Consider the following 15184-nt stretch of genomic DNA (forward strand, 5'->3'; position numbering starts at 1 on the left):
GTGGGGCGAGCGGGGGGGTGGGGCGAGCGGGGGCGCGGCTCTTGCGAGGATTACGGCGGAGGCTGTGGACCTTGGCGCGGCTCGCAGAAGCTGCAGCCATTGCACAGCCGAGCATCCCACATTCAACAGGAGGAACCCGCGGGAGAGGAGCCCGAGCCCCCAGCGCCGCAGCCGCCGCAGCCCGTGCGCCCCGCGCCCCCGTGCGCCATGGCCAAGGAAGGCGTGGAGAAGGCGGAGGAGACGGAGCAAATGATCGAGAAAGAGGCAGGCAAGGAGCCTGCTGAGGGCGGCGGCGGCGGCTCTCACCGCCTCGGGGACGCCCAGGAGATGCGCGCCGTGGTGCTGGCCGGCTTCGGGGGGCTCAACAAGCTGCGAGTGACCAGGAAGGCCATGCCCGAGCCGCAGGACGGCGAGCTCAAGATCCGCGTCAAAGCCTGGTCCAGTATACCCGTCTTTCTTGCTTTCTCTCTTTGCGCGCTCGGCGCTCCCGGGGCGGGGGTGGCGGAGCCTCGGCGGGGCCGCTGCGCGGGGAAGAGCGGCAGTGGGCGCCCCCTCCGCGCCCTTCCCGGTCTCAGAGCCTCCCCACGGCTGGCGGCCGGCTTACTCTGGGAGGATGCTGCGAGGTGGCCCTCGCCCTCGCCAAGTCAGATCTAGGCGTGACCGGAGGGAACTGAGAGCTCTTGCGAGGGGAGGAACGCGGTGGATGGTGGCGCCCAGCACCCGGGGTCTGGAAGATTGCGCTGCGGGGGCTCTCCGTCGGGTAGGACAGCTCAGCTGCCAGGAGAGGGAATTTATAACACGGTTAAAAAATAATAATAACCGTCGGCTTACTGTGTACCAGCCTTGATGTTGAGAGTTTTATGTGTGCGATCTTGTTTAATACTTCCTGGGACCCGAGGAGTTAGGTACCATCATTATCCCCCGTTTAAGGAGAGACCAGGGCTCAGGCAGAGTGATTTGCCCAAGATCTCCATGCCGCTAATAATTGACCTGGCCAGGATTTGCTTCTCTGTGCTGTGGTTCTGCTGGGGCTGGCGACAGAGTGCAGGGCTGGGGAAGTGCGTTCTCTCTTCCCACTCCTTCACTCTGCCCCTTTAGTGCCCTGGTAGGCAGAAAGGGACTGGGAAACAGGGAATTAGGTCCTGGAGCATCTCAGCTTGGTGAGGCCTGAGGCCAAGCCTCCCTCTTCCCCACTAGTCTTCTGTGCTTCTCCAAAGTGGAAAAACAAACAACTGGCAATCTTCTCAGAACTCCTGCCCCCATCTCAAACGAAGCTCAGCAATCTGAGTGTCCTTCCATTCCCCACTCCTCCTGGGGGAACTTCAGAGTTCTGTGCAGCTGGGATTCGCTCTGGAGGGCTTAAGCCTCTCTGTGTGCTGTCACTATATGATCATTTCTCTGAAGTTCTAGGAGGGAGGGCTCACCCCAGAGGGTTCACTGGACCCAACACTCTGAGTTCTTTATGCAGTAGCGTGGGAAGCACCTAAGGGGAACTTGCTCTCAGCACAGTGAGATGGACTTACCCTTTCTCATGTCTGTGTTTTAAAGTCTCCAGTAGACGCTGCTCCCAAAAGCAGCAGTCAGTTTACCTGTTCCTAGGTTAGACCCCAAACCTGGACTCTGGGACCATATGCAGAGGCAAGAAAAATGCAAAGGAGATTCTTCTCCCTTTCACTGCTTTGAGAGCAGGTGCCGGATTCACATGCCAGGCTGGAAGGCAGCTGGCAAGAGAAGCAGGCGCTGGTCTCTGACTCACTCCTCACACATGTAGCTGGTCACAGTTGCCTCTAAACATGACTCTTGGGAATTCAGGGTAAGGGAAGAGGCTTTTGCAAACAGGGGGACCCTGTACAGTTCTATTTTGTGAACTCTTATGAACCAAGCTGATTGATCCCAGAAGGCAGAGCTTACGTCTGCCCTTTTCACCAACAAATCCCCAATGCTTAGCATAGCATAGTGGTTGGCACACACTGTGTCCAACATCAGTTACTGCTGAAGGACTAAGTTACTGCTGAATGAATGGAGTGCGAAAAGACGCTTGGACCAGGATTGTTGAATCCTTATTTTTCTTCATTTGTTGGTAGAAGAACGTCTGCTTCATAAAACTGAAATTATATATTGATAATTTTCCTTCCTTAGCCATGGCTCTCCATCCAGGGTATGTTCAGAGATTGAAAAGGCTGAAGCTACTTTTTAAAGAAAAGAGTATCATTTGCAGTACAAATAGGTCTGGGTTCTCTAGTCTTAGGCTAATTACTTAGATACTGATAGGAACTGAAGCATTTTGAAATAATAAATGTCAAGATGAAAGCCAGGAGATTGCTCTTCAAAGCCAGATGCACAAGCCTGTTCTTTATTGGAGCCACACACACACACACACACACACACACACACACACACACCACACAATAGAATCACTGCAGATTCCCCACCCCGCTTGTTCAAAAAGCCAACCAGGCATGGGGGAACATTTGGGATCCAGTATTGCAAAGGGCCCAGATTGATTTTCATTTCCCCAAGCTGGAAGCAGAGTTAATCAGTTTTGCAAGGGGGGATTGAAGTAGGTTTGTGAAGATTGCCCGCTGGGCCTTTCCTCCTCCACTGGGCTAGGATTGGCTGGCCAGAGATGCCCACTGATTGTAAGTTTAGCCTTGGGAGCCAGGATGACTCATTCTGTATTTTTATGAATCAGCTGATGGCTTCCTGGATGAAGGTCCCCCTTTTATCTGCTCTCTATTTTTAATAGAAACCTTTTATCATCAAATGGGATATGCTGTTTGCTTGGGAATAAAGCATAGTCCATCCAAGCTAGTATTATTCAGACCTGGAATGAAGGTCCAAGTTGGTTGCTCTATAAATTTTATGGAGATGGAAGAGAAGAGGTACAGGGAAATACATGTTTTATTTCATTTATATGAAATCCCCCTCTCAATTATATTCCAACGAGATAGGTATTATGGTAGAGCAAATTGAGGCTTGGAGATGTTGAGTGATTTGCTAAAAACATCATACAGACAGTACAGTTAGGATTTGAGTCTTGGCCTGTCTCTCCTTAAAGCTCTGCTGTTTTCCTTTTATTCCATTCCATTTTGTCTCTCTCTGTGGAAGAGCCACAGGAAATATGATTTACCTCTCTGGACCTCTGGCATGCAAGCTTGCTTTCCTTCCTTTCTTCAATGAATACGGCTCCTTTGATCTTTTTATGTCTGACTTAAGAGAACATTCTCTAGCTATTCCCAGAATAATATGGCTTTTCTCCCCAAATGGAGACATGATGGTCAAATGCAGCTCAAAAAAAAAAAAAAAAGAAAAACCACTTTGGAGCGTGCAGGGTGGGAGGGATTGCAGAGTCTTCTAATTTGTTACAAGAGCATCAGCTTTGATGGGGAACCCCTTTAGTCAATCATTCACTGAGCAATTTACACAGCAAGCGATTTAAGGGACCATGCAGAAAAAACACGTGGCCTTTGTAAGAAGAAGGATCTGGATGAAGACCCCAGCCACATCACTTCCTATCTGTGTGACCCCAACAGCTACATCTCAGCTTCTCCAAGCTTGCCATGCCTCAGCTGCAAAATGCAGATAATGCAATGAACCTCATGTCATTGAGGGGATCAGATGCAACAAAGAGATTGGCACTAAATAAGCAGTCAGTAGTTGTGCCTATTGTCATCATTGTTGCTATATCTATGCCTGTGTGATTTACTTCTTGACAGTTTGATAACTTGGAGGCCATCATTTAAATCATGTGTATAATATAGGCAACGTCATGTCACATTTGCTCCGTGATGAGGAGGGAGACCTCCCTAGACGTGAGTCCCAGCCCTGCCACTTGCTAACCATATGTCTTGGGTCTTGCTCTCTAGAGGCAGAACCTGAGACAGGGATACTTTTTTAAGTGGTCAATCAAGGGGGTGCTTTCAGGAGAATGGGAGCAAAGGATTAAGCAAGGATTTTGTCTCCCCTGGATCCCACCAGGAGTTCTGGCGCGTGGATTGTACCATAGAGTCAATCTGACCTTGAAGCAATAGAGGAAGCCTTTGTGCCCCCGCATACCCCCACCCCATGTGCGCCCCCCTGCCCTGGCCCCATCGGCAGTCAGGTATGGGCAGTGGGGGCATGAAGGCTTTCAGGCAAAGGTGGCTTCTGTTTGAGCTCCATTCCTCTGGAAGAGGGGTGGGGGTTAGGGCACTGCATCGAGCTAGGAGTCGCCATCACTTCCAGCAGTGGGGGGATGGGTGTACTGTTTAGGAAAAAGGGATCTGACTGAGGCTCAGACATCGCCCTCTATGCTGGCTGACCTTGAACATGTTGCTTATTTCTCTAAACTTCAGTTTCCTGGTCTATAAAATAGAAATGGTAATAGCACCTCCCTTTACGGTGTTGTAATGGAGTTGAAATGAGATCCAGTGTATAAAGACCTTTTTGGTGATGCCTGGCATATAACAAGTGGTCAAGAAATCATAGCAATTATTTTTTAAACTATTATTATTTAAACTATTATTCCTGGTTTCCATAGCTACCCTCTACAGTGTATCATTCAAACTAGAACTTTTGGGGTGTTAAAGGGGCACCGATTAATAATTACTCTGGAGCAGGAGCAGACTAGGATTGTTCTAGGCAAACTAGGGTATGTGGTCCCTGCTAACTCCTAAGGGCCAGGTCTATGCTTTTGCTGCCAGAAGTCCTGTCACAGTGAGACTTCTCTTGGACGGAAGCTGGGAGGATATGAGGCTGAGGGTCTCTAGGCTGGGTTGCAGAAATATATTTAAGTGGCCATTAACAAGCCTTGTCTGGTTTGTGGCTCAAATTGGCTTGTGATGGAAAGGCACTAATGGATTGGGGACATTTATTTTCCCAGACTGATTTACAGAGAGAGGCCACATGAAACTGCTAGAATGAGAGCAGTTGGATGAAAAATGGTCCCAGCCGGTCATGGCTCTATTGGCTGATCTGAAAATGGGCTGAGGGCAGGCCACACTAAAGGAAAGCCAACACACGGTGGGATTCTAACATGTCACGGGTAGAGTGCATTGGGGTAGGGGGTGGAAACTAACATTTGCCGAGCGCTTGTTAGGAGCCACGAACTGAGTTGCCTGCTATGGACTTTGTTTCATTTTATCCTAATGACAACTCAACAGTATCAATATTACTATCTCCATTTTAAAGATGGGAAGCTGACATTCAGAGACATGTGAAGGTCACAAACTGCTAATCCCCGTCAGCCTGTTCCTGGACTCTTTACATTTGGGAAAATCAGAAAGACTCAGTGACAAAGGCACAAGAGAGAAAGGACTGAGAGACAATAAGGGACCAAGAGGTACAGAGAGGCAGACAGACACCAAGACTGGAATCAGGAATACAGAGGACCATGCATGCATTTGACTGATTTGAAGTATAACTGATAAGACTCAAAATGGTACAGTGCCATCTCGCCTCCCCCCGCCCCCCAAATGGCCATTGTATTTCTAAACCACATCCACTTTCCCTCCATTGCTGATGTATGGGACCCTTTGGAGATCTACTTAGAATCAAATTGCTACGAGTGTTGACCCGGAATACCCATGCTGACGAAACACAATCACCACTCCTTGGATCCACTCATGACATTCAAGTTCCTTCCTCTGCCCCCTTTGCCTCCACTGGGCTATTGCTACGTTGGCAACTTGACTGTAGACTATCCCCAAACAACATAGCATCAAAGTGTCACTGATAAGGCCAATCCAATGAAATATGGCCAATATTATCTTTCCTGTGTTTATTCAAATAAACAAATGGAGTACATGGGGTTAAGTGACATCGATGTTTGGAGAACTGAGAAATTGCTTGGAGGGTCCCTAATACCCAAGCCAGGAGCCACTCTGGCGTGGAGATGGGAACAAAGTGTTCTGAATCACTCCGTGCTGGATAGAGATACCAGGATTCGGCAGGAAAGGATGACTCTGTGCTGACTCACATTGAGCCCCACTCGGCGATGAGGAGATGGAGATGTTACTTCAGGGATCTTACTTATTCATGAAAGTTTGCATTTTCCCATTGACTGTGGCCTCCCTGGTGAGGGCTGGGGATAGTGACCCTGTCTGCTCTTCCTCCACTAACAGAAGGGACTTCTTCCCTTCCCAGAAATTCGAGGAAGAAAGGAAGCCCAGACTCAGGGCTTCTTCTGTTTCATAGAAAAAGGAGGTGCAGAACATCTTACAGAACATCTGGCATACAGTAGGTTCCCATAAATAGCAGCCCAAGCTTAATTATAGGGCAGGTGACCCATGACGGGCAAAGGGAGTGATGACTGATAATTGCGCTCCTCCTGCCCTCTGCTTGCACCATCTTTGGGGCAACAAAGCCCGTTATCCTCCTCCATTTTCCACCGGACCCTCAAAACCCCATGAGGTTATCATGCTTACTTTGCAAGAGAGGAAAATGGGACTCAGAGGTGAAATGGAAAGAGCGAGAAGCTACAAGGCTTTGAGTTCAGACCCTAACTCTACCTGACCCTGGCTGTGTGATCTTAAGCAAATAGTGCTTCCAACGTGCCCTTATCCTCACTTTGGTGATTATGCCCGCTTCGGGGTATGTGAGGAAGACTAGTTGAGAGTCTGCCAAGTGCTGACTGCTCCTTGCACACTATGGGTGTTCAAGAAAGGTTATTTCCCTTCCTCAGTCACTCAAGCTGTAAAAACACAGGTGGGAACTCAATGCCTCCTCTGGTTCTTGGTCCTGCTGTGCTCCTGTTGGTACCAGGGAGCAGGGTGCTGGCTTTCGAATCTCATTCCCAGGGTTGGAATGGATTTGGACTGAGCCTCATGGGTGGCAGCAGGGATTTCAGGAGAGCTGGGTGTGCAGAACAGTCCAGCCTCTGGAATTTGGTTCACTCTCATTCAGAGGAGCCAAAATCCCATGACCTTCAGGTACATTGCTGGCATTCAGCACTGACAAGAGAGCCCACCCAGGCATGGGGGAATGGCACCCCATGACCCCAAGTTCCTGACACTTCTCTTAATAGGGGTCTTTTTTGGCATCTTGGCATTTGTCATAGAGGAAGAAGTTTAATTAGAAACAAGGAGAGCCTCTTCATAGGAAAAGGGCAGCAGCCGTGTAATCTCAAATTAGTTTGATTCCTCTGTGTGTGATCTCGCACAGAAAATCGGTTGAAGCCATGGTCTTAAAATGAGTAAATTTAATGTATGAAGGCCCAGGAGACAAAATATATGCTTCAGTGAAAGAGGCTGTTTCATCTTCAAACATGATATTTTCTTGATGAAAACACGCAGTCAGCTTCTGTCCTCAATCTGGGTCTGTCAGTGACCTTTGATCCCTCAGCTAAGCCTCATCCCTAGCATTGTTCTGGAGCCAGGGGGCTGCTAAACAGGGCTTTCCCAGACAGAAGCCCCTTGGGAAGTGAAAGCATTGGGCCCTCTTACTCCTGACTTGTCTAAATGGCTGTAGTCCCCAGAGCCCAATGCAGGATAATTATCTTCTGTGAGGGGAATGCTAATGGTTCATTTCTTGGACTGGCATTGACTACATACCCAGACTAGGTGGGAGGAAGAATGCTTTCGAAGTTATAAAATAGTTAATTTCTGAAGTGAAACAGACCTGGATTCCAATCCTGGATCTGATGGTTTTAGCAATCTGTCTAACCTTAGGAAAATGACTTCAGCTTTTATTATCTCAGTTTGCTCATCTGTAACGTGGGTATAATTACAGCACCTATGGGGTATTTTTTTGTGGGGAGGGTAAAAAGAGATAATACGTCTAAAGTACATAGCAATGGTGGTATATTTAACATTTGTTGAATGAAGTCCTTGTCACGTAGTATATGTTTAATATATATTAATGGTAGGGAGGAGACGCAAAGAATAGGGCATTAAAAAGTCCCTCCATACTTGATGAAGTTTTCTGGATGGAGTTCCTATTCAGACTCCAAAGGGTACAAGACCCTGATGTCAAAAAGTAGCCCAGATAGGATGTGCCCTCGCCCCATGACATATACAGGAAGATTCCGGTGAATTCCTGAAGGAACAAGAGAGGGAACGGAGCCAAGATGTACTGTGCTTCTACTGTGTGCCGGAAGCTGGGCCAAGCTCAGAGATCTTCAAACAGAAGACCAGTCCCTTCTGCTCTGTCTTCTCTTTCCTTTCTTTCAGTCATGCCGACCATCGTGGTGAAGTTCTCTCTGGCCGTCTAGGCTCTCCCCTTTCTTTCCCTTCCACGTTTTGTCTTCTCGCCAGGTAGCTTCATGTGCTTCCTCTGCAATGAGCTTCCTTCCTGAGACTAGAAGCGATGGTGGCCTTCTGCCCCAGATGCCTTGTGCAAGTTTAGCAGGGCCCAAAGCAGAGCCCCAATTTTTTCTCCCAATTTTCAAATATCAAGGAAGGAATCTTACTGGCCCTTTGTGAATCACATACCAGCCTCTGGATCTCTCTTTCTCTCTCTGCCTGGCCCAAAAGAATGACGTGCTTGGCCACATTTGCATCTCGTACCCTCCTACCCTGACCTAGAAGAATGGAGCATCATGACTGATTGCCCTACTAGGAACACACAAAGTGTGTGTGTGTGTGTGTGTGTGTGTGTGTGTGTGTGTGTGTTGGGGAGTGGGGTGGGTAGATACTCTGAAAGGAATGGAGGGCAGTTACCAGAAGACAGGGGTAAGAAACACACCTAGCTAATCAAAACGGTAGCCACTGTGGGGGATTGGAGACTTTAATCTTCACCACAAAAAGTGATGAACCAGAGAGGGGACTGGAGAAGCCAGCTCCATTCCCTATCCTGGGACCTTACATTTTCAGCACAAAGTGATTGAATCATATTAAATGACATATATCATATTTTCAACTTAGAGGTCCACTGCCTTTTAAATCTCTTTGGTAGTCTTGGAAATTCTAGAAGCTTGCTCTATTATTTAACTGGTGAACACCAAGCCTGGTGCTTGGTTAATAGTAGGCACTCAGTAAATGTCTGGGGAATGAACGAATATATTACCAACTTTCCCCTAAATTTAGGTGTCCATTTCTGCAGAAGTTGCTGTGTCACTTGTAAATACCAACAGTATTGACTTTCCTAATACAGGCGGCAGCCGGTCCACACCAGTGTGGCTTCAAGCTCCCCTCTGTCACCTCAGCTTCCCCTGATAGGAGGCCGACATCTCTCCAGCATGCGAGGCTTTGAGCGGAGACTTGAGAGGATACCAAAGGAGCTATGTTTTCAGACAGTCTGGTTTTACCTCTCCTTGATACAATCTGTTCTCTCCAAACTGAACGTTAGCTTTTTGAATTCTGTAATAAGTACTTCCCCTCAGCTGGGAAATGGGGGTCTCTGACTTCGCAAGATGCTCTGTAATTTTCTCCTCACTGACATCCTGCTGCATTGAGTGTGGGAGGCACGGGATCTCGAAGAGATCCTCTGTGCTGTGTCTGGAGATTTTTATTCCAGGAGCACTGACTCAAGCCTTCCTGCACCGTGGGTCCACCTGGGGACCCAGGCCCCAGCAGCCTGGATGCTCAAACAATATTAACTAAACTTACATGGTGATCTTTTAACAACACACACACATATCACATCATTAGGTTGTGCATCTTTACCTAATGCAATGGTGTAGGTCAAGGGTATCTCAGCAACGCTGGAAACCAAATACGTTATTTCAAACCACTTGGGGGGGGGGGATCCCGTCTTTTTAAAACATGCAGTATGTCCACGACTCTGTTTCTACCTTCTTTGGTAGGTCTCAGGACCTCCCCCTTCAACACCTGCCAGGTGGGTGCAAGGGTTTCCTGCACTGACACAGACAGTGTTCCTGGCTGCCCCACTGATTCTGACCCCCTCCTCTTGCCCTGTTCTGCCCCTCCTGCCATACACTGGAGCCACCTCACCATTTCTTCTCCAACTCCGGGTGGTGTGTTCCTCTGCTTAGGGCCGTGGCACCCTTTCCACTCTGTATAGGTTAAAAGCAGCCTATGCAACCTTATGTATTCATGCCCCTGCTGTTCAGAGCTAATAAATGTAACACTCTTTCGTTAATTACTTACCGTCACTATTATCATAATGACTTTTATTGAATATTTATGCTAAGTGTTTTATAGGAATTTTTAGGATACCAAACACTTCACAGATGAAGACACAGGATCAAAGAAGTGAGGGAACTTGCTGAAAGATCACACAACTAATTAGACAAAGAGAACGAATGTTGATTGGGGTTCTCTTTCTCCAGGGCTTCATCTGCAGGGATTTTATATCCATTTCCCACTACTATGTTCTACACTCAACCCCCTGGAGATGAAGGGTAATATGAGTAGTAGAAAATATCTTGTATCAGATTCAAGTCCCTCCCCTGCCCTTGTATTGGTATAGGTGGCTTCATCCAGACTTACTTATAGTCCCAAGTTCACATTTCCCTTAGGATGAATTTTTTTCTTTTCCCCAGAAGGCTTAGCTGCTCTTCATGCAAATAGATCAATAGTGGAGCAATTCCACTGGCCCCAGCAGTCTTGAGTTCTACACTGAACGCTGATGAGGTTTTCAAGCTGTATTCTGCAGCCCCCCTCCTTCCTCCCAGTGCACACACACGTGATTCTTCCAACAGACTCTCCATCAAGTTATAGACTTTCCTTTTTTATTCAAAAAAAGATTCCTCATCTAAGATCAGAAACAACTGTTTTTCATTTGTCTATACTACACCTAGTTCCATCAGCTAATGGGGAGCTATTCAACCCACCATTCCTATGATTGGTCTGAGTGATCTTGTAAATGGATATTTTTTTACCCTCCCCGCTAGATGCACTGACATTGTACTTATTGGGGACCAGGGAATAAATTTGGAGTCAGCATTCTGCAGCCAGAACCCGGGACGTGGAATGCACCTAGCAATGTGTCCACCTTCCTGAAACGTTTCTCTGCCTTCAGATCCTTGAGAACCTTCTCTGTGTGACTGCAGAGGACTCTTTCCTCTGGGGCTGTGCCTCCATAGGAAATAAACAGCAAAGGCAATTTTCACCCTCCTACTCCCTTGGAGCCTCAACCTCTCTGTCCTCAGCCAGCAGCACTTGTGGGAGACTCGACTTCTTGCTTTTGCTCTTTTAACATCATCTTTGCTTTTCCTATTCTTCTTTTTCCCTTCTGTATCCTTGATGTAGTTGGGTCTGTTCGCTCTTGAATAGAAGCCCAACTTCCAATATAATTTTCAAAGCACTGTCAAATTCTATCGAGTCCTTTGGAAAACAAAGCTGGATCCATTTGTGCTACAGAGAAAAACCTCTCAAAAATTTCCTCTCCCCATCTCCATCCCCCCAGGCCTCCTGCTAACCTCCAAACCTCCTGCTGGCCCCAGGTGTTCTTCAGACACCCCCGGACTCTCAAATTCTACCCTTGCATCTCTTGTCTTATGCATTTATCTCTTCTCACCTTTCGTGCCTATTCTTTTATCTTCCAGAAGTAAATCTTTGCTCTTCCCAAAGCACATCAATCAAGCAGGACTTTGATCCTCTCAGTTCCCCTCCTTCCTGCTACACCAAAGTACACGAGAAGGCTGCAGAGATCATCCCCATCAGAAAGAAGGAAGGAAAGAGCTTGCATCATTCCTAGCTATTTTCCTCCAGACACCTTCCGTGGAGGCATCATTTTTTGCAAGACCAGAACATGCCCTGTGCTAAGCAGTGAACACTGAGAGAGGCGGATTTTAAGACCAACTCGGCCTTGGAGTTGTTCCTGATCTATGGGGAAGCCAGCAGGGTAGTGATTCTGCCACTGCCTCCTTCTTAGGCTAATTACATTTAAACATGAATTAGCTAAAATTAAAAGTTCAGATCCTTAATCACTCTGGCCACATTTCGAGTGTTTGGTAGCCACATATGGCCCGTGGCCAGACAGCACACATACCGCACATTTCCACCGTTGCTGAATGTTCACGTGCACAATTTGCTGCTTTAGTCTTCACCTCTTTCTTTCCTACCGAAATAACTGCTTTACAAAACATCGTTTTTATCAGTGGTGATGACTTAGGGGATCACTGTCATGTCAGAGCCCAGGTGGACTGTTTCTCTATGGGGCCCTCACCCCTCTGGGTCTCCGGTGAGAAGTCAAACAGGAACTGCTTGGAGCTGTCTGACACCGCCTCTCCCCGCCATTGAGAGGTGGGACCGGGGAGAGGCGGGACGAGGCAGAAGACGTTGGGAGAACAGGAGCCAAGGAGACACAATTTTCCTCAGTGATACGTTCTGGGGGACACCTCTGTGATTCCTGCAAAGTGAGTTGGGAACTACCCTCTCTATGCGAGCTATGACCCTTGTATCATCCCTTGTTACGGGGAGTGTCACCCGATGTAGTCACTTATTTGTTGATCTCTGAACCTCTGGGAAGCACAGCCACCATTGTCACCATTGTGACAATCATGCTGGAGGGGCTGCCGAATTTAAATGGAATTAGACTGAATGTTCTACATAACCAATCACTGCCAGGCACCTGTTTGACGTCAGAGACTTGGTCAACGTCTGACATGGAACACAGAGGTTTTAACCTTTTTTGGAACCTTCTCGGGAGCAAATACCTGCTGTGTCCCCAGGAGAGGCTGAGAGTGAATACGTAACTCGAGGCCCCAAAACCAAGGGGTTAGTCTTGGCATCAAGGAGAGCTTGTTTTGGACCCATTGGAACCATGCTTTTCTGTTTCTGTTGAAAGCCGGCTCTTGGTATTTAGATTCTCAATCATGGGCCATTTTGTTCCATTTTTGGAATACTACTGAAGTGTGTTCTGAATACTAATTCGGACACAGGGTTTGAATCTATTTCTTCTCTCAGAGGGAATAAAACAGACTTGTACAACTCTAGCCCAAACTGTGCTGCCCTCAGCATCATCCAGAATTTGTGGGGATCTAGGGGGTGGGGGCAATGACAGCATTATTGACTTCATAAGCAAACTTGTAGATTACAAAGAACATCAAATGTGTCAGAGAACTTTGTACATCTCATGGCCACAGTGGTCTGCTTATTTGAAAACAGTGGTTAGAGAGGGCGGGTAGGGTCACGTGGAGCGGACATGAGGGGGCCAGTGTCAGGAACCACAGGCCAGTGATGGGGAGAGCAGAGTCTGAGCCTCCATCCCAACCTTCCCACTGCTGATGGAACACAGGTGGCTTCTCTCTCCTGAGGTCTGTCCAGGACAATTGTGGCTGCTCTCCAATGAGAGGTGCCATTTGAGATTTGCATAAAAGGTGTCCTTGTTTTAGACAATGAGTGTTTTCCCCCTCTCCTAGCAGATTGGTATCAGTCTTGAGATAACAAAACAGGTGCTTACACAAGCCCAAAAAGAAAAAAAGGAAGAAAAAAAAAAAGAAGAATTTGGAAGCCAGATTTTCTGAGATCAAGGCCTATTGTCCTGGGCTTTCTCAGGTTATCAGCTGAGGTGAAGAAACAAAAACAGAAATGTCAGTGCTGGGGAGATGAGGGAATGACTCAGACATCTGCTTCTTTGTCCCCGCTTGGATTGGGAGTTAAATGCTTTGATGAACAGAGCGGCAGCAAGAGGAGCTCGGAGTAAAGAAGGCACACCTCCCCCTCTGGGTGCTGCTTGTGCTCAGAGCAAAGCCTCAAGTTTGGCCGTCTTGCTCTTCCAGGAGCTGGCGGGGTGGCCACTGACACTCCCCAAGCCGCAGGAATTCCACGTTTCCCACCTGGAGCCTGGCAGTGTTCTCCTTGATGTCCACGTCCCTCCCAGCATTCTGTGACCTCCGACTTCCCACAGACCCATAGAAAGCCCCAAACTCCTATTTTTCATGCACCTTCCCAAGTGACTTACCTACCCTGCATCTATTTTGACACTCCATCTGCCTCTCCCTTTCTCGTTTTTCTTAGTCTCTGTCCCTTCCTTGGTGCTTTGATTTCTTCAATTCCTGCCTTTCCCTTTCCTCTTATTTTTTCAGGTCCTGGCTTAAAGATCTCATTCTCTTTTCCTCCCTCCCTGCATTAGTTATAAAATCCTCAGACCTTTCCTCCTCAGGGGCCACCATACAAAGGAGCTCCATAAATACCATCAGTGACAACCTCTCTGTGCCCACAAGGGAATAAAACCCGGAAAAGTTAGAATGTGCCACCCATCTTGTAGTGGATGCTGGGTACACCACCCAGAAACCCCTTTGAAGACCCAGGACCCAGAGTGATGATGGCCGACCGCTCCCAGCTGTGCCCCTGCTGAGGAATTGCCCTCAGTTGAAGGAAGCCTCCTTGCCCAAGGCTGCGCTCCCTCCCCAGGGGCAGCTGTCATCCACAACTAGCTGATGTGAGGGTATGAAGGCCTCGTCATCTGGCCTTGATTCATGATGACTTAAGGGGCCATCCTAGCTCTGGAACTTTGTGTGTCAGTGTTGAATTTCTGCCTCTTGATTCTTGATGACTTGAGGGGCCATCCTAGCTCTGGAATCTTCTGTGTCAGTGTTGAACTTCTTCCTCTACCCAGCCCAGCTGCCCTCACAAGCACACAGGTGTTGTTTCCTAGAGTTCTCCCCATCACACCTCCTTGCATGCAAATCTCAGGCTCAGTGGCTGCTTCCCAGGGAACCTGACCTGTGACACCATCTGTGTGTCATGATGGTGGAGGTAGAGGGGCGGGGGGTGACAAAGCCAGCAGCTCACGGTTATTGAGTACTTACTGTGTGTGAGGTGCTCTTTGTCACATGCCCTGTCACATACCATCCACACCAACACCCTGGAGGGTGAGCACCTTGCCATTCCATTTGGAGATGAGTAAACTAAGGCTCCAGGATTTCAAGCAACTCAGGTGAGAGGGAGCCGGAGGGCTAAGGCTAAGAATCTAAATTTAGCTTTAGTGACTGCAGAGGACCACTAGGACAATTCCTTGGGGAATTTTTTCGGTGGGGGGGATTTTTTCTGACTTCATGGTTATCTTGTGGGGATAGAGTATGTCCTCGTGGCTGTGTGAGCTCTCTTGCCTATACTTCCATAAAGTCACCCATCACACTGTACTGTAATCAGCTTTGATAATTTCGGGGCCCTCTGTTCACTCTGGATAGCCAATCCTTAGTATATTCTCAGTATGTAGGAAGTGCTCCATGGGCCAGATGAGTCAAGAAGCCCCCTCTCTGTAACCGGGAAAACTGAGTGATGGTCTCTCAAAAGCAAACCACAGTAGCCAAAAGCACAGCCTTGGGGCTCACATGATTTGCTTTCATACCTTGGCT

The 15184-nt window shown here is 47.9% G+C and overlaps 1 protein-coding gene across 1 annotated transcript in view; it reads left to right on the plus strand.

Annotated features, from left to right (window-relative positions):
• Positions 1–66: 66 nt before the first annotated feature.
• Positions 67–15184, plus strand: part of VAT1L (vesicle amine transport 1 like) — a 143887-nt gene continuing 128769 nt past the window's right edge. Inside the window, exon 1 of the mRNA XM_002920764.4 lies at positions 67–437. Coding sequence (XP_002920810.4) covers positions 208–437 — 230 coding nt within the window. The 5' untranslated portion in view covers positions 67–207. The remainder of the gene's footprint in view (positions 438–15184) is intronic.

The sequence above is a fragment of the Ailuropoda melanoleuca genome, chromosome 12, assembly GCF_002007445.2.
Source record: "Ailuropoda melanoleuca isolate Jingjing chromosome 12, ASM200744v2, whole genome shotgun sequence".
NCBI classification, from domain to species: Eukaryota; Metazoa; Chordata; class Mammalia; order Carnivora; family Ursidae; genus Ailuropoda; species Ailuropoda melanoleuca.